We start from the raw sequence: 27,149 nt of genomic DNA, 5'->3' as shown, positions 1-27,149 counted from the left end.
AGTCCGCATCCATCCCGAACAAATATACGACTTTGTTATTGTTTACTATTATGTCTTATTTTAACAGAATTTTAAAAATTTGGAACAGACTGAAATTATCAATGGTATTATACATTTAAAAAGAACACATTTTGCAAGCCAGTGGTCGTCTTTACGATTAAAATTTTATTATTTTAGAAACTTGCAACTCTTATCCATGTGTCAGAATTATTTTAAATGTAAAAAATACGAGAGCGAAATTGTATTTACAATTTTAAAACACTTAGTAAATTGCAATTAGATAACTAATAGTTAATACTAATATGAAAAAATGAATGCAATTAAATTGTTTGGGCAGCGAAGATATCCTAGTTTCTTAATTAGGCGTAGTGCCACTACTAAAAAGAAAATACACGATCCCGGAGAAGAGGAAAAGTTACCAAGTAAAAACATTAATCTTTTTTTATATTTCAAGATAATTAAAATGAAAATTATTAATTTTATATGACTATTTCTTTTAATATTTATTTATAGGTTATTTTAATCATAATGATAAATATTCAACTTTAAATGAAAGCACTACAATCACATTTTACTCATTTTAATGAAGAATTCTGCAAATTTTTTTTTAGTTTTTCAATATCCTGTTAGTAAGAGTTCTGATAGAAGGGTATATATATGGGGATTAGCAGAAACTGGTGCCCTCGGCATACACATGCCAAGGAGCAAGAAGTCAGGGAAGAAATCTTACAGAAATGACTTCACTTTTGTCTCATATCCAAAGAGATCTAGCTTTTGTGAAAGGTTTGATGTGAGTATTATTGTATAAATATAAAAAATATATGACAAGAATAGTTTGATGGACAGTTGAAGCTAAAGTCTATTGCAATAGAATTTGTTGAAAATAACATACATAATAATTGCAGTGTTAAAGGATATTTTTAACATATTATATACATCAAATAACTATTAACTAAGTGAAGATGTATTGAATTTACACAAATGACCGCTAAAAAAGTACCAGTACAAGTTATACCAGTTAACTCTAACACACTCTATTTATGTTTAACATCTTTGAAGGTATTCATAATTATTAAAGTTAAATAATATACTTTTAAAGGGGTATTTTATTCTCTGTTTACTTCTACAATTAATTATAATTAAAAATTAATACACCATTCATACATCAGGTTACAAAAGTAGCATGTGGCTATGGCTTCACAGTGGCAGCAGTTAAAACAAGTGAGCAGCACAAAGTTTTTGGAACTGGTATCAATACAGATTCACAGATTGGCTATCATGCACCTAGGATTGGTCGACCTCTGGAAATGTTGCTAAGTCCTGCACCTATTTACATACCATATAATACATTAGAGACTAAGGTAAGAGATAAGATTTTAGGTAAATCAGTCGCTTCCTATATACAATTAATTCATATGATATATTTATATAGACTGGTGTATGATTATTAACATGCAAAGGTTTTTCATTAAAACATGAATTATACATTAATTTATTTAATGTAATTTTATGTATAAATTCTATTTTTTTTTATTCTGAAGACAACAAGTTGTATATTACCCTTAAATCAATTTTATCTTATAGATCACAGGACTAGCAGCGGGTAGGGCACATACTCTTATACTGACTGATAATGAAGGTGTTTATACATTAGGTAACAATGCATATGGTCAGTGTGGTAGAAAAATAAATGCTAATGAGGAATACAGAGGCAGTATGGCTTCCCATAACATAAAAAGCCTAGGAAAGGAAAAAATTGTTGACATTTGCTGTGGACAAGATCATAGGTAAAGTAAAGAAGACCAAACAATAATTATACATTTAGAAATTTTACTATAATATGTTAGGGTTGTTTCAGATTTAAATTAATGTAACACTTGATGACTTAATGTGTTCTTAATAATTATTTTTTAAGTAATAATTACAAAGAAGCAATTATAACATGATCCAGTTGAAACATTGCAATAGGATTAAATGTAAATCATAACCAAAAAATTTTTATAAATTTCAGTCTCTTCATCACAGAATCAGGAAAGGTATACTCATGCGGGTGGGGAGCTGATGGTCAGACGGGCCTTGGTACATATGAAAATCAAGGTTACCCAGCTGCTGTTAAGGGAGACATCACTAGTGAAAAGATTGTCAAAGTTGCTTCAACTGCTGACTGTGTGCTTGCATTAAATGGTAAGTTGCCAGTTTAACAGATACTCCAGTTTTACCTATGAATATTTTAAGGAGATGAATGAAGACAGAAAGTCAACTATTATATATTATAATATAATTCACTAAGCACTTTCTAAATAATGTGTATAAATAAGGATGTTAGTAATTAAGACCATGTGACAATTTTTTTTCACAGATAATGGCGAACTTTTCGGTTGGGGAAATTCAGAATATGGACAGGTGCCAATGGCTACAAATCAGCAACAAGTAAACATGTCATATGCTTTAGTAAAATTTACAAAAGGCTTAGGGAAGATTGTAGATGTAGCAGCTGGTGGTTCTTTTTGTCTCATTTGTAATGGTAAGTAATTGGAAGTATAAGTATATAACAATACATGTTAGAAAAATGTAGCAAATGAATAAAAATTACACAGTTTCTTGTAATACAAATAATTTGTTTAGAATAAGTAACAAAATAAAAATCAAAACTACTTTACTACCAATGATAAATTTGATTTTGTAATATTTTTGTATTATTTAATTATTGTTTTTTTTTTTTTACAGAACATGGTGATGTCTTTGTATGGGGGTTTGGTTTGTTAGGACTAGGACCCAATGTACAGCACGCTAACGAGCCCAAGCAAATACCATCACCATTGTTTGGGAGGAATGAGTTTAACCCCGAACAAATGGTGACAAAAGTTGCATGTGGTATTGGACATTTGGCAGCGGTAACCAACAATGGAGATCTTTACATGTGGGGTAGAAACAGACATGGCTGTTTAGGCCTAGGGCATGGGAAGGACCAACATTTTCCTTTGAAAATAAGTATTGGCGCACATGTGTTGTCAGTAGATTGTAGTGTTGATCATACTATTGCAATGTGTCAGCCTTTTACATAGTTAATGTTCTTATATTTTTAGATAACTATACAATGGTTAAATGATGTAGTTTTATTTACACCCTATAATTTCTTTTAATATTATAACTATAAAAATACAATTGTAGAAATCTGAAGAAATCTCTATAATGTAATTTGTCATATTAATTAAGCTTAAACTTTAAACATTTATTTTGATTATTATATTATAGTAAAATACTATCAATACCCTCAATAACTATACAACAAATATAATAGTTCTGTGCTTTTCTCATTACTTAGATTTTACTCATAACTTATTAAAGATTTTGAAGTCTCAAATGATTTTTAGTTCTTGTTTTTTCATATAACACAACTCACAGTAACTGTTTCTTTTTAACTTGAGATATTGAAGGAGAAAGCTGCAACACAAGTATCATACCAGTGCTTCAAGCTTTCCACTTCAATACCACATTAACTATTGCTTGCACTCATCATGAAAAGGTTCAAGTGTGCGGAAGTCACGCCAGGCTGGGGGTAACATGGAAGTGTGATGAAGGTGGCATCCACAACGTTTACATGGCTCACTGAACAGGTTAACATAGCTGTGGAGCCACGTCATAAATGACCTCACTGCTAACTCCGGCAAAGTTGGTGAATAAAAGTGCAACATGGCAGCATGAGCATTTTCAGTAACTTTTCGGAAAACATGGTGTCGTGACTCCGTCCACAAATCAAGAGTCTCGCCATAACCTTTCACCATCACCCATTCCATTAGCAAGCTTTTGAATGCAACAACGGCCTTTAGAACATGACTTAAATTTATCTGGACGACAGCATTGCTTGCAAAAGGTCGTGAAATAGTGATTTTCATATCGTTGTATGATCTATCTATATTATTTATTACATTGTCTACTTGTAGGGGTGCTACATTGTGGTTACTTTGCAATTTACCACGACGTTTGGTACTTCCAGAGTTGATGTATGATCGTTTCAAGGAGTTCTGACTCAGCAGTGTATGCGCGAAGGAGCTGTATTCGTGAATTTTGTCCGTCCATTTGTAACTGTTAACTAGTTGAGTGTATAATGCTTGTCGATCTTGTGTTGTTTCTTGGCTCAAAAATGTCGTGTTACCAAGGTTGAACGGTGCTGTAGGTATAGGTAGCCCGTTAACAGTTTGTTCTAAGTCTCGTAAATTTATATTTACATTACTTAAAAGTTCTTGCAGCTCTACCAAAAACTTGTCTTTGCCGTCTTCGCCGTGATCGGCTCGAAGTCCATTTGATAATGTTTCAAATACGTGACTAACGCTGGAACGAAGAGTTCTCAGCGAAGTTAATGCCGAGTTCAGTTGATCTACGTTAATAGTTTGATTCATATTGACAAAATTAGTATAACTCCTTGTTATTTTAAGATTTGCCAAACAAAACGCTCATTCTTTCAAAACTTACGTCTATTTGACATTGACATTTGTTTTTTTTTTTATCGGTGGTAAAAATAGCATACAACAGTAGGTACACAGTACATTCTACAGCCTACTAATAATAAAAAATATTGTTTAGTTTTTAAAGAAAGTGACATGTGTTATTACTCTTAACTAATTTCACATACTTATTTATATTTATAATAAAATAATATAATAAATTGAACATACAAAATTGTAATATCTATTGCTGTAATTTTGTACTGGTTACGAGGAATGATAAAATAGATAAATAAATTGATATTTTAAGGAAATCATATATTCATTTTTTAATATTATTATTAAGTTTTTTTTAATAACAAAACGTTATTCAAAGAAACGATTTAATTTGACTCACAACTGTTATTAGCTCTGAGGAGTGAGGATTATTATAATATGTTAAAATTTAAAAGCATTGCAAAACGTGTTAATCCATTAATTTCACTTTTATATAAACTACCCAAGAATAAATAAAAAAAAGTTATAAAATAAAATACATTAAAATATATATACATACGAAAATGTGACTAACCAGTTAAAGAGCCCCTTTTTAGCTTTTACATTGTTCAAATTTTGGTTTTGCATAATTTTATTACTTATATTTATTCTTGCATAATCTACTTACATTTTTTTGTTCATTGTTTACATACTTGTTTTAAGGACATACCACTAACGTTATGTGAAACACTTTGTAAATCGTAACAAGGTATCCAGTACACAAGCTTGCATAGTGTGGATGCCACCGGAAATATGATACAATAATGATATCGTTTCAGTAAACAACCTAGCTATTGTATTAAGTGTGTGATTTATATTTTGCTTTAAATAAACTATTTTTTATATAATCATAAAATAAAGGAATGAATATAACAAACCTTTTCCATCAAATCAAGTTAAAACGACCAAGTAAGGTAGTTTTTAATTGAATCTTTAAGTAAGCCACCATCAGTTTACAAAAAAAAGGGTTGACATTAAAAATACAATATTTTCAAAATAGTGCCAATTACTGTTTTCGATTGAATACATATATAAAATAATAGTAAACAGAAGTATCAACACACGATTACGATACAAGGGAAAAGAGGAGACACTAAAACTCTAAAAAAAATAACATACATGAAGCTGAATATGGAAACTAAATTGAAAAAAAATATTATGTAAATAATAAAAAAAAAAAAACTATAAAAAGTGCATGCAAGTAGGCAGTGCAGCAATGTTTTCTAGCCTATTCAGCCAACTACAAGAGGAGTAAAGACAAATATACGACTTTGAAATCGAATTTACCCGATATCATGAAAAAAGTAGAACTATTAGTAAATGGTATGGAATATATAAATCTTAGGTTTGTTTATTTTTACTCCTTCGGTTGGCATAGGGTATAGATGTGTTTGGTTGTGTAGTTACTCTTTTTTGAGTGAGTGTGTGTATCTTTCAGAGTGTGGTTGATATGATTGGTATTTCGACCGATGAAATATATCGATGAATGAGTATTTTTATTATATAGATAGATATAGTTTGCAGCGTAGCGCGTATTTGAAAATGGGACAATACAGTACGGTTTAAAAATTACAAGTATTTTAATGCTATCCCTATCAATCGCTAAGCATGTATAGTTTTCCAGAAAGCGTTCGAAATGTTTCTGTGAGCTATTTAAAAAAAAGAAAAGGAACGCTAGCTTGAGAAAAGGTTAACGGTTATTATACGATTAGTGAGTTCGTGGAATATACCATACTTTGGGATTGAAACGATTGCCCCCTGGCTATTTGCTCCCACCTCCCGGCGTTTTCGTTGTTATACTGAAAACTAGCTTCCACCGCTGGCTTCGTCCGCGTGGAAGGTGTTGGGTACCCTATGTTCTTTTCTGTACTCCTGACAACGTTATGCACATTTCCATGATGATCGGTTGAGTAGTTAAGACGAAAGCTTAAGAAGCAAACAAGTAAACAAACAAACTTACTTTCGCATTTATAATATTATTAAAGACTTGTAAACAATTACCAAATATGACCAAAAAAACCGCGGGTTTTGTTTCGCCGGTTCTTCTCAGGACTGTTTTATTTTTTGATTCGGTCATGTTTAATTTGGCAATCATATATCATAACATGTATAGCTGTACTCTTTATAAAACCCCCAATAATTCGCATACAGCAATTTTGAACAATATCTATTTTCCTTAAATGTGTGTTTAGGCTATTATCATATAGAAAGCATGCATAATCCAACTTGCTACGAATAAGTGAAAGATAAAGCCGTCTTAAGTGGGTAGGGTGAATTCCCCATCGCGACCCTGCTAATACTTTAAAGACATTAATATATTTTAAACATTTATCTTTAAGTTCGTTTAAGTGTTTAGACCATCTCAAAGATCGATCTAACCATAACCCTACCTAAATTGTAAGATCTAACCATATTTATATGTGTCCACTACAAGTAATGATATTCCATCAATCCTTAAGTCTATATTATCTTGTTTATAGCCAGATTTAAAAATAACTACTTTACTTTTATTAGCCTAACCTAAATTGAAATATTTAAACCTATGTTGATTAAAAGTCTGGATACCAAATTTAATGCAGCTTATAATGATTCACTACCTCGTTGTGCATTATCACATATTGAGTATAAGACAAAGTCATCGGCGTACTGCGAGATAAATATATTATTTACGAGCTTGCATATGTGTGATCTAACCACATTAAATAGCAATGGCGAAAGAGGATTTAGCGTTACATTCATATTTAAAAAAAGCACTGTCAACCAGGACAGAAGAATCTAAGAAATCTTAATAAATTATCTTTAAGCTTAAAATAAAAAAAGAAGAACATATTTAATTATATATCAAAAGTTCGACTGTTACGCATTTGCTGTGCACGAGAGACGCAACAGATAAAAATTGCGAGCTGCGCCCGAGAGTGTCGTAACACTATAAGAGTACTTAGTCGACCATCTTCTGCTGTATAATCTTATATCTATTTTTTTCAGAATATGTTTATATTTGTAACTAAATGTTACAAATATAATAAACTAATAACAATCATGACTGATTACAATTATTGCGATTAAATGCGTAACTTAAATAGAGCTTATACGAGATATCATTGTTATATTTTAATTAATTAAAAGATATATTTTAATATACGCGATAAGGGACTATAAAGCTAAATATCAATGCAAATCACACTAAACTATAGTAGTATTAACACTTTCTAATGCATTAACAATTTAACTAATTCACGCCTTCATTCTAAATGTTAGGGCCGTTTTAACGTAGTATTGTATGTAAATTAAAATATTAGGGCACCGTTGTCGCAAATTACTTTGATAAGCCACCGTAAACACAATGAAGGTTTCGAAAGGTGCGGTTCCAAAATTACTTACTTGTTTAGTTCAGGCAATATCATAATTCAAAGGTTGGCGAACGAAATCATTGTACTCCTAAGTAGTTTGAATGAATCATTAATATCCACCGAAACTGTTGTTTCGAATCGGCTCGTCCAACAATGAACATTGAACGCATGAAGTATTACTGCTATTGTAGCTTTGGTTTTAGTGCTGTTTGAGTTTGAATTATTGTGTACTAAGTTACATGTAAAATGTAGACTATGGATTACACTGATGTTGGGTTTAGGTTAACATATAACTATTAATAATGCATGATGTAATTGTTTTACAAAATAACAGACAAGGTCCTAGTAGCTATTAAATGAATTATGATATGAATTTAATGCGTCTGAGCAGAACCTCAACCGACGCGTAACCGTGGTTCAAATTCCGGCATTTATCCGCGAATTTTTACGAGTTACATTTATATTGAAATGTGTATGTGACGTATGAAATTATGGCACATGTGCCGCAGCGGAGCAGCGTGGTGGAGATATTTTCACTATGTAAGAGAAATGAAGCATAAAACATTTGAATGACATAGGCTTTCGAGAAGAAACGTTATCAAGTTTCAAGTAAGGCAAGCGAGGCCGCCGGCGGCACGGCTCAGGGAATTCAAATAAAACTATATTAAACTAGGTTTAAATAAAATGTTACATTATGTGCTTTTATAAAGAGAACCAGCAGATATGAGCTTGTTTTATTTGTTGAGTTTACAGCATGACTGTGCTCTGGGCATTAATTAAATGCATTATGATTTAAGGAAATAGGTACTTATATACACACATAGCACGCTACCTTACACACAAACACACATATCCAGACATATTCTTACACACGCACACATAAGCATGCTCACATAAAATTAAATAGGTACATACATAGCTTTCATTGATAATTAAAAAAGTATTTTTTTTGTTTAGTGTAATAAGAAACTTATTATTGCAGCTAAAATCTGGGAAGGAACTGACTTCCAATACAAAGCAAAAGCTGGTTTAGAATTCAGAGCTTGTGAAAGATTTGTAAACAAAACTTGTATATAAATAAAAAATAAAATAAATAAATCATTTCCTTTTTGCTGTTTAAATATCTCTATGTTATGAAAGTTACATGCTTATATCAGGAACGTATTGTGTTTTCACTAAAAAAATTTCTTTCAAATAGTTAATAATAATGTCTCAGAAAATAAAACAAATTTTTAAATTGTGTGGAATATTGTAAAATAAATACAAGTTAGAAGAAAATTTGAATTATGTTCTTTTATTTGGCAATCATAATCATTGCTTATTACTTGTACATTTCACATAACTTCATGGTCCACTAGATTTTTTTTAATAAAGTAACTATAGCCTTTTTTTCACGCAGTGGAAACCTTCAGAAAGGTATCCGGCACCCATGGGGGGGGACAGGGTTATGTGCGATTCTTACCCACTAACACTACGGCGATGGTCTTCCTCGGCACGGATCGGAGAAGCTGCGGGATCGTGATGATATAACACATCCACGGCCTCACGTGCTGTGCTCCGCTCGTGGCTCGGTGGAGCTCTTCTTAGGGGGCGAAGGTGATCTTGCTCCCTCGCTTTCCTCGCTAGTGCGTACGGCCGCGCGAGGCAACCACGGCTGCCGTCCTCCTTAGGGCCGTCTGAATTAGGACACGTGACCCACCTCACGCATCGATGGCCCCAGGGTTACGCCCTATCTTTTAAGCCCCGGGAGTCGGGGCTGTGGGAGGGCCGAGACGACGCCGACGTCGTTTCCGCCGAGCAGGATCGGCCATTTCGCGCTCCCGCTCCACCGTCTCCTTCTGGACCATGACGATCTCACAGTAGGAGGCTAAGACCCTCCATGCAGATTCCCTGTGGAAAATCGCCGACTCGATTGCTCGCAGGGACAGGTCTTGTCCGACTTCACGGACCAGGATCTCGGCTCTTCACGCGGAGCACACTTCCAACGTATAAGTAGCTATAGCCTTTTTTTTTTTTTTCGAGGAGGAAAGGCATTTACGCCTCCCGCCCGAACACGGCCGGGATAGGTATGTGGGACTCACGGGTCAGAAGGCCACCGTCCTACTTACTAAAACCTCCTCGTTTCCGCCTCACCGCATGGTGGCGGAGTTACGGGAACGCGTTAGCTCACCACCGTGACCTCGCCTGCGGCCGTCGCTTTGGGCGACCCACCGGTTGTTTTTTATTGAGATTGTCTCCTCTTGGCCCGGCCGGTGAAGGCAAGGCCCTCGGTCCCACCACAGGATGACGCCTGGATAGGGAAACGAGTTTGAGAAGGCGGTGACCGAAGTCTGTCCACCCAGACTCAAGAACTGATTATAATGCGTAATACAGGAACAATTAGAAAATTGTATGCAATTTGTATAGACAAGTTAGCGGCGTTTTTTTTATTTCAATTTACAATATTGTTTACACGTAATCTGCCGATGTCACTTTAGTGTTATTTTCAAAAACTTTTTTTTCACTGCACCTTTTACTATGAGTACTCATATTTCAAACTGAATAAACTGAATTTTAAAACTGTAACTAACAATTTACTATAATAAATATTGTAATTTATAAAAAAGAGCCACGAAATAAATGCTTGTGTATTAAGAAGGTTTTCAAGTGTATCTTATTTGTATTAATGGTAGGAAAGGTTAGTCAATGTGCGGTTTGAAGTTATCAAGTTTACCATTTATCATGCGAAGAGTTAACCTTTAATGTGATTACTTTGTGCTTTTAATTGCTTTTTTTTTTATAGAATAGGAAGGCGGACGAGCATATGGGCCACCTGATGGTAAGTGGTCACCAACGCTCTTAGACATTGGCATTGTAAGAAATGTCAACCATCGCTTACATATCCAATGCGCCACCAACCTTGGGAACTAAGATTTTATGTCCCTTGTGCCTGTAATTACACTGGCTCACTCACCCTTCAAACCGGAACACAACAATATCAAGTATTGCTGTTTTGCGGTAGAATATCTGATGAGTGGGTGGTACCTACCCAGACGAGCTTGCACAAAGCCCTACCACCAGTAGTTGCTCTAGTTTAGTCACCTTTCCATCAGAACAAAGTAAATATGTTTATATTTTAAAAGTCTACAGCCTATTAGAGATCGATAAGTGCCGATCGACGGAATTTCGTATCAAATTTTCCGTATTACGTATGAACGGATGATCTTTGTATGTCGGTAAAACAATGTTCTATTGATTTAAGTGTTTTAGATACGCATTATTTGAAATATTTAGGTACATATAGTGAAAATGTTTTGTCCTTATCTTTAGTAACTATTACTGATGTTGTGTAAGACAATTGAACTGACAAATAGCAATCATGAATAAAGTATGAGTTCGCCTGTATGTCATTAAAATATTGTATGTTTGTGTTGAAAACTTTTTACTATTTATGATATTATTTGTGTTAGAGGTTTTTTTATTTAGGTATATATAAATATATTTTTCCTCAAAAGGGATAGGAGGCCTTAGCCCAGCAGTGGGACATTAACGGGCTGTTACTGTAAATATATACTTTTATAATTTAGTTTAGTAATTACTTAGAAAAGTTTTATATAAAATTTTGGCATAGCAAAGATTTTATTCATGCCCGAGACTGAAATTGTTAAAATGTTTACCTAAGTTGGTTGAAAACTAATTGATTAATAATAATAGTTTTCTTTATTTCAATAGGACACTGGATTTGCCTGGTGGTGCCTATCCTTGCTTCTAATTAGCTTCGATCATGTTCTTACAGATGATAAGATTGGCAATATGTTTATAGTACAAGGACACCATTTAAAATTAAGCGCAACTTAATTCGTACCCATTCCTTACGAATATGAAACCTTTTTACAGGAGATTCATAACGAATTCCACAAACAATATTCACATAACACGAGAATATATATACAGATACAGGAACGTATCCAACGTTGCGCAGTTTTCGCTACATTTCTACATTTTATGAGTGCTTTGTGTTACTCGAATGCGAACAGCTAAGTAAATATATTTTCGAGTCGATTTCATTCATTCTTGTATCTTTTTTAACGTTTTGTGAAGTAATATTAAATTGCATGAAATCGTGTTTTACATTATGTTACAATATTTAAACAAAATAAAATATAGATATTAATTGTTGCGTTTGGGTAGGATAAGGTTCTAAATAAACGTTTATATATATATAATAGATATGCAAACTTTTGGTTTATGCGGCGAAACTAGTAAATCTTCTGGTCGGCATGATTGTTGACATTTTCTACAATCATCCTTAAAGGTCAGCAAAGTTACAAATAAACCATAATGAATTATACACACTTAAACTATATAGATATATAGATTAATAAGAATTAATCACTCCGTTCTTTGGTGAAAACAGTATGAAATTCCGTTCGGTAGTTTATAAATTTATCGCGTTCAGACAGTAAGACAATATTAGTGATATTATAATGAGTCGAATATGAATATAACGATTGTATGTCTGAGGTTTGTATTAGAAAGAGCATATGCTTTTGCTTTAATATTATATCTTATTTCAAAAAGGAAAGGTTATCAAAATGGCTTACATTTTATGCTACAATAACATTCGCCGATTGTGAATAGATTTTAATGATTTACTTCAATTGTATGGTCATTAGTAAAATAATTTCAGAAGAAGAAAACAATCAATCCTTAGAGGATAAGGCATATATTTAAATATAATAAGTTTTCTTAAATCGGTACTAGAAAATAGACTTTAAATGTAGCTAATTAGTATTGTATATAACATAACATTCGTTTTATATATTCTCCTTATAAAGTATTTAAAATATATGTTTATTAATTTAGGTAAACAACATGCAAGCAAATTAGCAAGTAGGTACTTTTGAATAATTAATTTTTTTCATCTACTATTTTTTACACACGTAAGTTTTGATTAAATATTTTATATTTTATTACAAACACAGTCAAAGTCAAAAAAATTATTCAGTATAGAAGCGTTACACTTACTTACCTATCGATGTTCATAAATAAATTATGTGAATGTAAATGTGAATCTGCTGGGCAAAGGTCTACTCTCCGTTTTTGAGGAGAAAGGAGAGATGCGGTTTGGTGGAACACACATTATAAGCACAATTCAAGCACATGACAATTCAGTGGTGCTTGCGCGGGTTTGAACCCACCATCATCGGTTAAGATTCACGCGTTCTAACCACTGGCCCATTTCGGCTTCGGCCATAATATTATAATTGTTATTATTACATTTCCTGATTTAAAAAATGTTAACATACAAAATAAGCAATGAAAAATTATATTTATTACGTACAAAGTTTATATTAAGGATAATGAAGCGTGATTTAAGTGTCTTGATTTTGTCGCAGGATGAATGATGGTGATCTCGACATGACAGATTGACAATTCGAAAGTGCCTTTAAAAACGTACTCGAAAGAAAAATCTTCTATTTGATGTTGAATTGAAACGTTATAACATTTCTGAGTATTTTAATTTGATAAAACAAATGTTATCGTAGCCTTTTCTTTAATAATATCTTGATATGCATCATTATGAGTGTATGAAAAAATTTAAAAAGACTAAGGCGTGATTCATATATATATATGAATATTTAAAATCCCTCTACTTTAGCAATTAACATATTTAAGTTCGTATTTTATTCCACAGATTAAAAACCCTATGTTTGCCCTATTACAAAATTAACATTCGGTTCTATTAGACATAAATAATTTTTGGTTCGAAATATAGAGTAATAACTAACTACTATTTCTTAAATAACACATTTACTATTAATAATTATAAATATAAATAATATAATGCTAGTTTGTCAAACATAGATAATATAAATACAAACAGCATAGCATAGTAGCATCTATAACAAATATTTTTATAACTTAAGTAGTTGTTTATATGTTTATACTTCCAAGTATTGATCCATTGTCTAGAAATTAAGGTTTTTTTTATAGTATAGGTAGGCGGACGAGCATATGGTCCACCTGATGGTGAGTGGTCACCAACGCCTATAGACTTTGGCATTGTAAGAAATGTTAACCATCGCTTACATCGCCAATGCGCCACCAACCTCGGGAACTAAGATGTTATGTCCCTTGTGCCTGTAATTACACTGGCTCACTCATCCTTCAAACCGGAACACAACAATATCAAGTATTGCTGTTTTGCGTTATATAGCAATCTATTTTTACCTCCCTACCTTAAGTGCATTGACCCAATGAACTACAAGCGCTATACAGATGTATTATGCTTCAGCTAGATCCGCCCTAGCAGTCGAGTCCATTAGTTTCCTGTCATCTGACGAATAGCAAAACATACTTTTGACTCGTTTTGTGCAAAAACTAACAGACAGTCATCACAGACCAGCTGTTATCACTGATTTCAGTTTCTACAAAAATGATCATGTGAATTTGTGTGGCAAATATGAATCAGTTAAATTTTCTCTATCCGTTATTCTGACAAAACGTAAGTAGGGTTTGATGTTTAAATATTATTTACTGTTATAAAATAACTAAAAAAATACAGCGCGTTAGGGCCATTGATACCCCGGGCAAAAATTTTGTGGTGCCCACTTAAGAAAATCATAATTGAGTGTTAATTTTTTGCTGATCCAGGGAATTTCATTTTCCTTTTATCGTAATCCAGAGATAACGACGTGGACGCAGAAAGCTCCTTTTTTAAATTTTCACATATTTTTTTTTAGTTTGGCGCCCCGAGCCGTCGCCCTAGCGCCCCCCCCCCCCCCCCTAACGCCGGCACTGAAAAAATATCTGTAAAAGTTATCCTCGTAAATAATTTTAGGTCCTCCTAAATTACCATAGTTATGTATGATTTAACTTCACAAAATGTTATACATATGTAAAAAAGAAACGAAGATAAAATTATTTCATAATTTATAAGAAATATGAACGAGAAAAAAGAAACAGGGAAATTGTTGTCGGATTTCTTTCAGTAAATTGAAACAATCGATCAAACATGCGATACGTAAAGTAATTGATAATTGAATATATATTTGTCTTTTTATTTTGCTAAATTTGTAAAACAAAACCTTGTGATAAATAGAATAATTGTCTGGATTCAAGTCCTCGTAGACTAATTAGTTGAACATTTTAAAAATATTTTGTCAGCGTCGAGACAAAAAAGATTATCAAGATGATCGGTTTAAAAAATTCTTAAAAGTCGTAATTTAATTTATAAAGCTACTCGTAGACTTTAGTGTTTTACGTAAAACGCTAATGCTGGCAGCTTTTGAAAACTCTCGCAGTTGATAAAAGGTTTCTTTTCTATGCTACCTCATGTAACAGGATCGGTGTTCAAAAACACATTATCTACTCTACAACGGGTTCGCCGACACAATTACCTGTGTGTCTACATGGAACATGTAGGTTGCATATATCGTAACGATGTGTACTCACTCCAGCGCGCTGTTGAATCGTGTGTTGAAACAAAAGTAGTAGGTACTTGAGCTCTTACTTAAGAATTGAAATTGTTGCCAAAAATGTTATATATAAATTAAATATTTATGTAAATTTCATAAATATGTGCTAATTAATATTGCTGTAATATAAACTAGAATATACTCTTCAAAACACTAATTGTCCGCAAACAACATTATTATTTAAATCGATTGAAATTTTCCAAGCCGTTGACTATTTATCTTGATAAATTAACTCCGCAGACCCACGATGGACTTTGATTAATATTGTATTCGCCATAAGAGCTGTAAAGGGGCATAAAGGTTACAGGGCTCTTGGCCAGGGCTGCAGTGACCTTGCCTCGCTGCCCTATTTCGCTAACATCCTGTACATCAACATTTACAGTCAACGTCGTCGGTCCACACAATGCCCTAATCTGAGATCGGAGGATTTTTCAAGGGGCAGGGCTCAGGTCGGCGTCGCGCGCACCTGAAGGCTGCGCAGCCGGGCGGGGTTGAGGGGGTCGGGAAGGCAGGGGTGCTTCGGGGGGTGAAGGCGGCGGGCGAGCCCAGTCCCGCGCCGAGCGCCGCTCGGGCCGGCCGCCGTACGTTTAAGGAGGCCGCATGAGCGCCCCGGCGTGCTAGCGCAGCGGGCGCGGGTGTGGTATGCCCGCGCGTCGCCGCCATGGCCCCTATGCTGGCGGCCTTGGCGCTGCTCGCCCTGATATCCGGTGAGTCCGCCCTCGTGTTGCCCTCGTCCGCGCAACAGGCGTCTGCCGCGCCCCCGCGTTTGTTTATCAATCGATTCCAATAAGCAAGGTGTTGTGAGTGATCTGGATGTTTTATTCGGATTTGGTAAGATTTCGAGGTCCACGAGCTTCGAGGTCAGGTAAACTTCGGCGTCGTGATTGATGAGCGACCACCGATAGGATGCACCGATAGGATGATATTACCTGTCGTCGTATATACATAGAAGAATATAATTATGTCTCATCTAATCGACAGAGATAAAAATCTTATATAGATTAAAATAACTGCCATTGTTCATCTAACACCTTTCTTTCTATTGTTACGATAAAACTAAATTTTAATATGATATCGTGATACTCTTTATTAAACAAAAATGTATGTAATAATAACTTATAAAGTCACGAAAAACGGAATAATAAATGCTCATCTTGAAAGTACCTCCGATATATTTTATTTTAAAGTTCAATTCATTAATTATGACATTAAATTTTTCATCTCCTAAATTGATTATAAGTCAGTTGAGCTTTTTTTGATTCGATGGAACAGAAAATAGCTCAATAACTGGTCATCATGATATGGTGGTGATGATACTTTTGTAACCCTTACACATGAATAAATTGTTAATATTTGATATAAACTTAAGCACTGTATGTGTACACCTAAAGTTGAAGGGCTTTAATTAATTAGATAAATGTTAATATTCTATTAGAAAATTCTGGGTACCTTTATTATATTTTACTTTTGACAACGTCTTTATTATTTATGACTATCATAAAGGTACGATTCTAATAAAGGCGTTGCTTATCACAATTTTCTTTGTTCAGAATTGTTCTTGCTGCTATGATGATACATAGGTATAGATATGAGTAAGATTTGTAATTAATTTACCAACTAGTCAAATTATAATAATGTACATTTTTATAATACAGCGGAAAGTAAATGAAGAAACATATATAAAACACGTATTGCTACAGAACTTTGCCTATTTGGTAACACTATATAACAATAAAATAATACTCTTGATATATATTTAAAAAAAAAATCTCTTTAATTCTTATAATTTTAATATTCAAAAATAGAATGTTTCGTGATGTATGTTTCGTATATTTTATATTAAATATCATAAATACGTAAAAATATAGTATAATATTCGTTACCAGTATAGTAAACGCGAAAATATTTGATAAAGAAAAAAAAATATATAAAAATATTATATTAACGAGAAAATACAGAAATAGTGTTTACTACTAAATAGTTCTTTATTTTCATTAAAAAGCACTAATTAAAAAAAATGTGCTAATTATGTTATATTCTTTGTCTATTTATATTATTGAAGGATAAAACCAAAGGTAAAGGTAGCCCGCTAGCCATGTTGAGAGTAATTGAAACTATAGATTTGTGACAGGAACAGATGAAGATACAGACTGCTAAGATAGATAAAACCCTTTAAGGATAAGGCAAGTAACTCATCATATCACTCAACTAACTAAGGCGCTATTCAACTAAGGCACCTCAACGGTTTATTTCTCTCGTCCGAAATTTAACAATTTTTGGATCACGTAAATATAAAACTCGTGCTTGTTTTTCTCGAAGTTTCAAATATCTATTTGGGTAAGTGTCAATAACATGAATCTCTTTGATCCCAACTGCGTGAAAAGCTAAAAACTTTCCAAATTGATCTTATACGGAGTAATAAAGATGGCATACATTATGAAGGCAGACAGGGTGAATTCCATTTTAACTTTAATTCGTTTTGTCGAGTAAGGTACTACGATCGATAATCGATTTTATATTTTTTCCCTTTTATCGTCAGCACATCGAGAATGAGATTTTTGGCTCTCTGCAGCTAATTTTTTTATTGTTTTATTTCAATCATTTGGGATCAGCTCAGTGAGTATATTCAGTTACTACCTTCTTGCAGACAACATCCTCACACAGTCCATCCAATTTTTTAAGGTTCTTCTTGATAACCATTCATATTTATACCTACTCTTGTAAGATGACATTCATCATGCCCACTGCATTAATTGTCCACATCTCGATAATCTGTTTCCTTTCAGCTTTCCTCTTACGTACTTCATCACGCATGAATCCTGCATGTTTACGATCACTCAATCCGTACAAGCATTTTATTCGCATCTCAGCAGATTGCATTCTCTTTTTATGACTCAGCCCAATACTCATATTAATACATGATACCTGGTCTGTTGATAATTTTATAAATTGTTTTTTTTTTCTATTCTGATCTCTGTGTGACCTGCTCCTCGTTTTATCACCCGGAACGATTAATCTATTAAAATACTGTTTTCTTAAAGCATAATACTTGTAACGCTATAATCGTACAGTACCTTATATTTTTGAACAACTTATCAACGAGGGAGTTTAAACAAAATGGTAATAATTCCACAGCAGGCAATCCGTTGTTATTTTAACGGTAATATTAAGAGTAGTGCCTGTTTTATAAAAATATTTTCAATTTTACGTTTCCGGGAATGGTTCGCTGCAAGCGGTTACTGAAACCTGTATGTTTTTGGAAATTCATCCGTCTCTTTGTATTTTGGTTTGCAGCTGTACAAAAAATTTTTTCCGACGCGAAGTTTATCGTATTTCCATTGTTTCATAGTTCTGCTACCACTAGCGAAAATAAGTCTACAAAAAGCGCTGTAGCCTGTATTCTAAATATATTAATAATAGTATTGCATTAGAAATTATATGTATGTTTAGTAAATTACTTAAAAATTGTTTTCTTCAATAATGAAAATAGAAAAAACCATCACGAGGTTCTCATTTCAAAATATCTATAAGGATATGTATATAATATACCTCTCGGAAAGATTTATAGCAGGTCTTTCTGGTATAGTGTTGGCAGAGCATCTATCATTTTTGTGCCATTAGTGTACAGCCGAGCTCAACACGCTCGTGTTATTTTGAACGTAATAATCCGTACAATCGTTCCATTGACAATCCCGTATTTGTCATAGACATTTTAGCGTTATTTACTTTATTTATACAATAACTTTTTTTATTTACAAAACTATTACGGCAGACGCAGTTCTTTTTAAAATTAATATTAATGTTAAATAACATTTCGATAAATGCACAATTATGGTAATTTTCGTTTAATACTGGTATAAATTATAACTGTATAAATTAGTATTCATAGGCACAGTGTAAACATATACACAAATGAATCAACTATAGAATTTTGTGGATTGTTTAACTTGTTAATTATAAAATAAAGTTTTTTTACCAGAAACTACTCTTGATAAAAGGTTTAGTTACATAATTAATTTAATATTTTGTGCAAATTTGTTAAGGTGAGATAAGTATGTTCACGAAACCATACGTCTATTTATTAAGATTAAGTTACGATACAAAAGCTCAAGAAAAGTCCTTAGAAAAGTTCTCTTTGTGTGAGTCACTTATTTAATAATGTACGAATCCTAACTTAACTACAATCGACTTTTGTTGCACTTTAACTAGACAAGACAGTGTTTATCCAAAATCTTTTTATATTTATATATATATATATATATATATATATATATATATATATATATATATATATATATTATAGAATAGGAAGGTGGACGAGCATATGAGCCACCTGATGGTAAGTGGTCACCAAACGCCCTTAGACATTGGCATTGTAAGAAACGTCAACCATCGCTTATAGCCAATGCGCCATAAACTTTAAGAACTAAGATTTTATGTCCCTTGTGCCTGTAATTACACTGGCTCACTCACCCTTCAAACCGGAACACAACAATATCAAGTATTGCTGTTTTGCGGTAGAATATCTGATGAGTGGGTGGTACCTACCCAGACGAGCTTGCACAAAGCCCTACCACCAGTAGATTATATAAATGTGTTTTCGTACGTAATAAAATCAACGTTATTCTCTACGGTAGCTCTAGTCATTGCCGGTGGTAGCCGACCGCTCCTGCTGTTAGGGATGGATATTCGTAAATATATATTGCTACGATGTATAAGTCAAATTAGAATATTCGTCTTTGCCTTAAAATGCTTCAAAAAACGTTATTCAAGTCGCCAAGTTAAATGGTTTTATACCAATATTTATCACTTTGCCATTTTTCATGTTGTATATCTTTGTATATCATATGTACTATGATTAGTTTATATTATTGCAATTTTTTAAAATTTTCTACCCTATCACAAGCAAACATAATGTTATGAGAGTCAAGGGATTACACGTTATTTAGAATACTTCCAGAGATGTTGATATAAAAAAATTCAAAAATGCCCACAATAGATAATACAATAAAAAATACACTGTCATTCAAGTGTTACTTCTAATGTATAACAGGCCGTATACGGCAATCGCTGCAACTTTCAAAGTTGGGTATGACATTGCATATGTATGTCTATTTTTTAAATAATTAAATTATATCTTTTGTCCCTTTTTTCATGCGATTTTGAACATGTATTCATATTATGATATCATAATATCTCTTTAATGATTTGCGGTACATACATACATACAATATCCTTAAATCCAACTACATTGTCTGCTAATAGGAAGATCACCAGTGTTATCATGGTAGTAGATCAAAGATGTGTTTTTTTCATTTCGGAATATTGACTCAGTAATGTGGACAGATGAGTGATATAATTAAGTGTCAGCGATTATCGTCAGATATTAAATATAATATCGGGACGGATTAGAGTGCTATGAAATACACGAACGTTTAGTGTTTCTTCATTATGATTTGGCTCTGTATCTAAGAGGAAGTTTGCCTTTAGTGAATAAACAGATTAATAATCTTATTTGGTCTAAGCTGCTTTAAGTGTCGGTGACGGCTTTGTTTCTAGCCTTTGTGTAAGCTTATTGTATCGGGCTTAGCATTAGCTGTTCATATGCGATATAGATTTGTCCGAAACCATTCAATATTATTATTTAATGATAAATACAAGTTCAGTTGAAATTATACATATGTTGAATGTAAGTTATATTTGAATTCACGCCTTGCAACACTAGAATACCTAAAACTATTTTTTTATCTACTCTGTGACATTATAGTGACAGTATACATATTTAGTACAAGTATCTACATGGAAATAAAGTTAATTCTACCTAAAAGTGGCTATAATTTGCTCAAACAAGATATAATTGTACGTGATTTCCTTTTAAAAATCTGAATCATATTTTTATGTTTAATTTTGAAGCTATTTAAGCTTAACTATCGCGCATTTGTTAATATTTAAATGAGTATATTAATAGATTCATAAGCATATTTCTCATGAGAACTCAAAAACTTTTCAGCCAGTGTATACAAAGTAAATATATGTTTAAATTTGGTAACTTATTAATATCTTACGTGTCTTCTATTATACAGGACAAAGGTAAAATAAATAAGATTAGCAGACACACTCTTACACACATATAGCTTAAAAAGAAAAATAATAAAAGTGTAAATCCAGTCTGACAATTAATTTTTGATGTAAAAGATTTAAAAAATAAGTTAAGTAGCTTTGGAAATGTAGACCGTGCTTAAGTTCATACATAATGCAAACAAGACAGATGTATAAACAGAAATACGTTTAAAAAGTAATGTGCTTGTTTTAACTTGTAAGTGAAATATCATGTTCCGTAAAGGTCTGTAAACTCGAGTGTCGACTTTTACACAAAAAATCTCTTTATCGCTTAAATATGTCATATATAAAACGCAGTAAGTATATAATGACGTGTTAAAAGCTTTATTCAAAGTGCCATAAACAAAAGTGTACTCATTGCTTAGAGTAAAAAATTATATTTAACGACTACATAAGCTCTCATAACAACTACCGTAGCTATGATACTCGCTATTTTTATTTTCAACGTCTTTTTTTTTTTTTAAACAATTTCCTGTAAATAATATTTTAAACAGTTTAATGTGCACATAATGTGCAGTATAATTCGTATACATGTATGCAATGTGCTACTGAGCCACCGGTGAGTGATCACCCCCGCCCATAGACATTGGCGCGTTAAGAAATACTAATCATCCCTTATATCCCTTGTGTCTGCTGTTAAACTGGCTCATTCAATAAATTTTAATAGTTTTATTGTAGCTTGTTTATAGTAGAATTTTTATTTGTTATGGTGCCTCTGGAAAATTCATTTAGGAATTTCTAATTTACCAAATTTTTAGATCCATTGATAAAGATTGACTTTACCAATTGAATTGAATGTTGATTATTATATAAAAGAAAATGGAAGTAATCTAACATTTCGATTTGTAACTAGTGAAATAGCACTTATTCAATGTTTTGAAATAAAAAAATTAACAGCTTGTTTTTAATAATCTTAATATTAGTGTGGTATAATTACTGTGATAGAGATCTTAAAACCATTTAGGCAAACAATCTCTTTTTCTATTTAACTATATATATATATATATATATATTTTATAGATGATTTATTATATATATATATAATAAATCATCTATAAAATAAAAATATTTTTTCCCGAATGGGGAAACTGTTTAACTTTATCTAATTTGTCTTCTATTTCGTTTCGATACCCATTGCCGTTCAATAAATAATTATGCCGATGTAATTAGGAAATTGGGTTGGCCACTCACCATGATAGGGCGGGCAATGACTGTACGTAATTCTGTTAGTTCTCTCCCTCTATTTAGTCTGTGAATATGTTATATAATTCAGCATACAATTTGAACATATAATGAAATAATAAATTATTTTACTATGAAGAAAAACAGCCGAGGCGTTCTAGTAGTGGAATCTTAATCGTTGCCTCAAAATCGGAGAATACTCATTGAATTTTCATGTGCTTAATTTGTCTTTTTAATTCACTTTTGAATAAGTCGAAAAAACTGCTATTTGTTTATTCCACAAGAGGAGTAAGGACGAATAAACAATTTTGACATCGAATTGACGCGATTTCATTGGTCGAGATCTTAAATAATCTTTGATAGTTCTTATGGATTCGCGAAAAAACGGTATTGTGTCATCAAAACTCTGGAAGTAAAATTGAAGTGGATATTAGTAGTTAAGTGGAATAGTGTTGTATTAAATGTTATATTAATCAAAAAATGCTTGTAGTACATAATAAAGTTAGGAAATCTTTATTCCTTTTTCGAAAGGAATATGGTATATGATATTTTTACTTAGTTTAAGTACTAAATTTAATAAGCGTATTTCAATCTATTCACGATAAAATGGAGGAGACCCCGCTAGAAGTTTTAGAAAAAAAATTACAATAATCCAAAATAAAAACCCAAAACAAATAGCAATCATTAATAATTTACAAGATTAGTTTTTTTAATACCAAACTGACTTAGACTGAATTTTGTATGTCATTATAACTAAATAGGGGTTCGCTCACTTATAGTTTCTGTTGAGCCTTTGTACCCTAAAACATTAATTTATTTAATAAATCTGGTAGTCAGGCTGACGTCACAAGACCGTTCGTATATAAACGAAATAGATGTTATAATGACTTCGGACTATTTTATGATTTCAGAGTGCTTGGATTATCCATTTGAAATAAATTTTGTTGTTCGATACAATAAAAATATATCATTCAGTTTATAATTATATTTTTCTACAACACGTTCTGACTGAAAGTAAAATGATAAAAAAATTCGATTCCAAGTATATTTAAGCCGATAAAAATAAGAATATCTAATCATAATTAAGTTTTTTTCATCTTAAATTCATCCAAAGCAGCTTAGTTGATTGGATATGATTGTCAAACAAGTTTTATAAATAGACATTAAGAATAGTCATATTGACTATTCGAGCCAATTTTATAAGGTCACAATGTCCTACCTAATAATATAATTTATATTTTTCGTTTTTATATTGTTTTTATAAATTATTAAATTTTAGCTGTTATTTCATTGATTATTATATTTATAGATATATTATTTTACATTAAATAATACAATGACAAAATATTTCTTCTACCGATTGTAAGGTTCACTGTTTTTTAATAATTATTTTGAGGTTTTAGAAAACAATGGTAATATTTTTAAGTAAATTGACACTGGTTGGAAATTCTTGAGCAGAAAAAAAGCTACGTGATATAAAAAATTAAACACGCAAAAATTTACTCTTGATCGTTGTCAGACATGGTACAAATTCCAATGAAAATTTGTAATAGAATTGTAAAATATTAATTAGTATTATATTATATTACAAGTTACGTGTGAAAGAGAATAAAGTGTTAAAAGTTATTGTGAAGGATTGTTTTACTGGGGTATTCTTATACTATCAAAAATTATACATAATAATAATTATAGTATACATTCCGGATTGTTTTATCATTTTGTTTTCACGAAGCGGAAATTCTTGGGGGGAAACCGTCTTATAAGGTCTTATTCTAACCGGCTAAAGTCACTGTGATGGCCGTTTTCGACACAAATCGAAGTAGCTGCAGGGTGAGCTCGGAGCTCCGGCAGACCTCTTCTCAATAAATTGTTCCCATCGTAATGTAAACGTTGTTTAGCTCAAAACCTAAAAGTAATTAAGGCCGTGTTTATCTACATAAGAACCCTTCGTTACCGTTCTTATGCTCGATGAAATAATTGCTTGTATGTGTGCAGTATTTTTTTTAAATATTTTTAGACATTGCTTGACTAAACGATAATAAAGTCTTATTTTTTTATCCAAATATGTAATATTCATATAATGCTATCAAGCTGCTTTATCATTTTTAACAAATAAATATTTTTTACAATGTGGATACAATTTTTCTTACAAATCAAAAATATAAAACGTAAAAAGGTACAAAGTTTTAAAATTTCATACGAATTCACTAAACCTTTAGTCAGTATTTTAGTTTTCCTGCGAACGTATTGAATATTATATGAATAGCCTGAATGGACTTGAACGATAAAAAAATTTGTTAAGCAACTGAGAGCCGCGAATTAAAAACAGACCGCGGATTAACTTGCGGTGAATTTAAGCAAGCCAAACAACATCGACGCGAATTATTCAATCCACTGTTTACGCTGGAATCACACTAATTGGTATTGACTTACCAATTCACTGGAAACAATTTTTTTTTGCAACTTTATGACCTGATTTTTAGTCACAGCTAATATTGGTTTTGTTTCAGCATTTAATATTGCGGAATAATTCAATTGGAAAATAAAAACGTAAATGCAAATGTTATATTCTGTAGATTTTGTGGCTTATTTGCCAACTAGATAAAACAATATATATTTTTGTATTTAGATTTATTATCAAGTTAATTTTAGTATTTGTATTGTACAGTAAACTTCTAGATTTCCAACAAAATTCGATATACTTATATTGTTAGATAAGACACCTCTGTGACAAAATACTTGAGAAAAATTCAATGATACATCGAGTCTGGTGTACACTTAGTTAAGTTTTATTAAATTGGGATGATATCAAAAATAATGGCACAGAATTGTTTTTAAATGAAAAACAGAGCGGTACAGTTCAAGCGATAAGTCGCTGTGCAACAAGCTGTGAAAACGCTTAAAAACAAAACGCGGTGTTGCTTTGTTTAATTTTAAATAGTCACAATGTTTGTAAGGATTTTTTTGTACGAAATATTTATTTTAGAATCGAATAGAAGATTAAGTGAAATTTAGAAAGAATCTTGGAGCTATATAGCAACATCGTTACTAATATTATAAATGCGAAAGTTTGTTTGTTACGTTTACACACCTTAACTACTTAAAAAAATTTGCATACATGTTGTCAAATGTCTACAAAGAGTATGACAGTTAGATACAATTATAAAAAATAAGTTATTAAATCCAATATTGCACTCCAAAAACTAAAATTAAAATATAAACGAAAATAAGCTACCGCACAACTATTGGTCAGAGATGCGTTAAGGGAGCAACAATTTCTAAATTACGAGCAACCATGTAATATAATACACGTTAAATGGTTACTTGAAATCGACGCTAATATACACACATATTAATAAATAAATATATTTTAGTAACGATAATTGATACACACTGATTGAAAATCAAATGAAAGGCCTATTCATGATTTACACTTTGAAAAATATCTCCATTCATTGCCAAATTTGCTTAAAGCCTGTTATCGATTCCCGTTTTAATCGATATTCGGTAATCTAAAATTAATGAATGAAATACAAAAGCTGGGTCTAATTACTCGAACTGTCTTTAATTGCCGCGAGGATTATAATTAGTATTTTCTTGCAACGTCTCTGAGATAAGCTAAAATGTCCTACAAATTACAGCTTCACGGTATCCACAAAGAATTTTTTCCTCTTTGACGGCGTCAACTTCTTAGGCTTCCCAAAGGAAATATGAAACCGGAATTAAGCATTACTCGGCTTTAGTGCACCTCATTAGTGAATTAAAAACGCTCAATGTTATTTTGAAGTCATTTGGATTGAAATTTCTCAATTTAAACGTCAAAAAGATTTACCTTTAGCGCCGAATTATTTTAAATATTAATTCAAAGTTTATGAAATTTTATTGAAGTTAACATTCATTTTTGACTTTGGGCGCGATATAAGTCAAATTTCAAGGCCTACGTAAATATTTTAAAATTTTAGCATGTATATTTATTAAATTTAGAAGAAAATTTAAATCAGTAAGTTCTGTCACATGCCACATGCTACATGAATGTCTCACCATTCGAGGGACCGTAAAGTCTGCGGTCGGTTTTAAAGGCTTTCAATTAGCGTTCTCGGTATGCCAGATATTCTACCAAGTAATTGAAATAAGGAAAACTAAAAGATACGAAGTTTACTTACTGCTTACTCTCTTTAATTAAAAAAAAAAACATTAAATATTAAAAAAATTAATATAGTTATTATGATAACACACCTTTATTAAATAGTTACCATCAACATAATTAAAATTTGCTCTAAAACTAACTAACACGAGAAATGTAAAATGTAAAAACCGGCGTTTTTAATTACCACAATTCGTAGATGTGCACCATTCAATCTTATATTAAAGCCTGCATTGGGTCCCGTGAGGCGGACATTCAATTACTGAGCTTCTACTTTACCAGAGGATTCAGGAAATGCGGAACTGCTTTCGAACAATTATCCAGTTAAATATAACGATTTATGAGCAAATCTCATAGTATCAAGGTAATTTAAAAGTGTAATTATTAATCTTTAATTTAGTGAAAAATATTT

The 27,149-nt window shown here is 32.1% G+C and overlaps 3 protein-coding genes across 3 annotated transcripts in view; 2 read left to right on the top strand and 1 right to left on the bottom strand.

The window, feature by feature from the left end:
- Nucleotides 1–196: 196 nt before the first annotated feature.
- LOC126770227 (RCC1-like G exchanging factor-like protein) lies at nt 197–3,106 on the top strand. Its single transcript, XM_050489506.1, has 7 exons — nt 197–422; nt 612–790; nt 1,170–1,361; nt 1,585–1,787; nt 2,012–2,184; nt 2,360–2,524; nt 2,728–3,106. The coding sequence occupies exons 1-7, from the start codon at nt 311–313 to the stop codon at nt 3,063–3,065; spliced, it is 1,362 nt and encodes a 453-aa protein (XP_050345463.1). The 5' UTR covers nt 197–310; the 3' UTR covers nt 3,066–3,106.
- LOC126770383 (mediator of RNA polymerase II transcription subunit 27) lies at nt 3,061–4,451 on the bottom strand. Its single transcript, XM_050489784.1, has one exon. The coding sequence runs from the start codon at nt 4,398–4,400 to the stop codon at nt 3,501–3,503; it is 900 nt and encodes a 299-aa protein (XP_050345741.1). The 5' UTR covers nt 4,401–4,451; the 3' UTR covers nt 3,061–3,500.
- Nucleotides 4,452–15,934: 11,483 nt separating this feature from the next.
- Nucleotides 15,935–27,149, top strand: part of LOC126770129 (neuronal acetylcholine receptor subunit alpha-7) — a 112,023-nt gene continuing 100,808 nt past the window's right edge. Inside the window, exon 1 of the mRNA XM_050489298.1 lies at nt 15,935–15,998. Coding sequence (XP_050345255.1) covers nt 15,953–15,998 — 46 coding nt within the window. The 5' untranslated portion in view covers nt 15,935–15,952. The remainder of the gene's footprint in view (nt 15,999–27,149) is intronic.

Source organism: Nymphalis io, chromosome 1 (assembly GCF_905147045.1).
Source record: "Nymphalis io chromosome 1, ilAglIoxx1.1, whole genome shotgun sequence".
NCBI lineage: Eukaryota > Metazoa > Arthropoda > Insecta > Lepidoptera > Nymphalidae > Nymphalis > Nymphalis io.
This window is presented reverse-complemented; position numbering and strand designations above follow the sequence as displayed.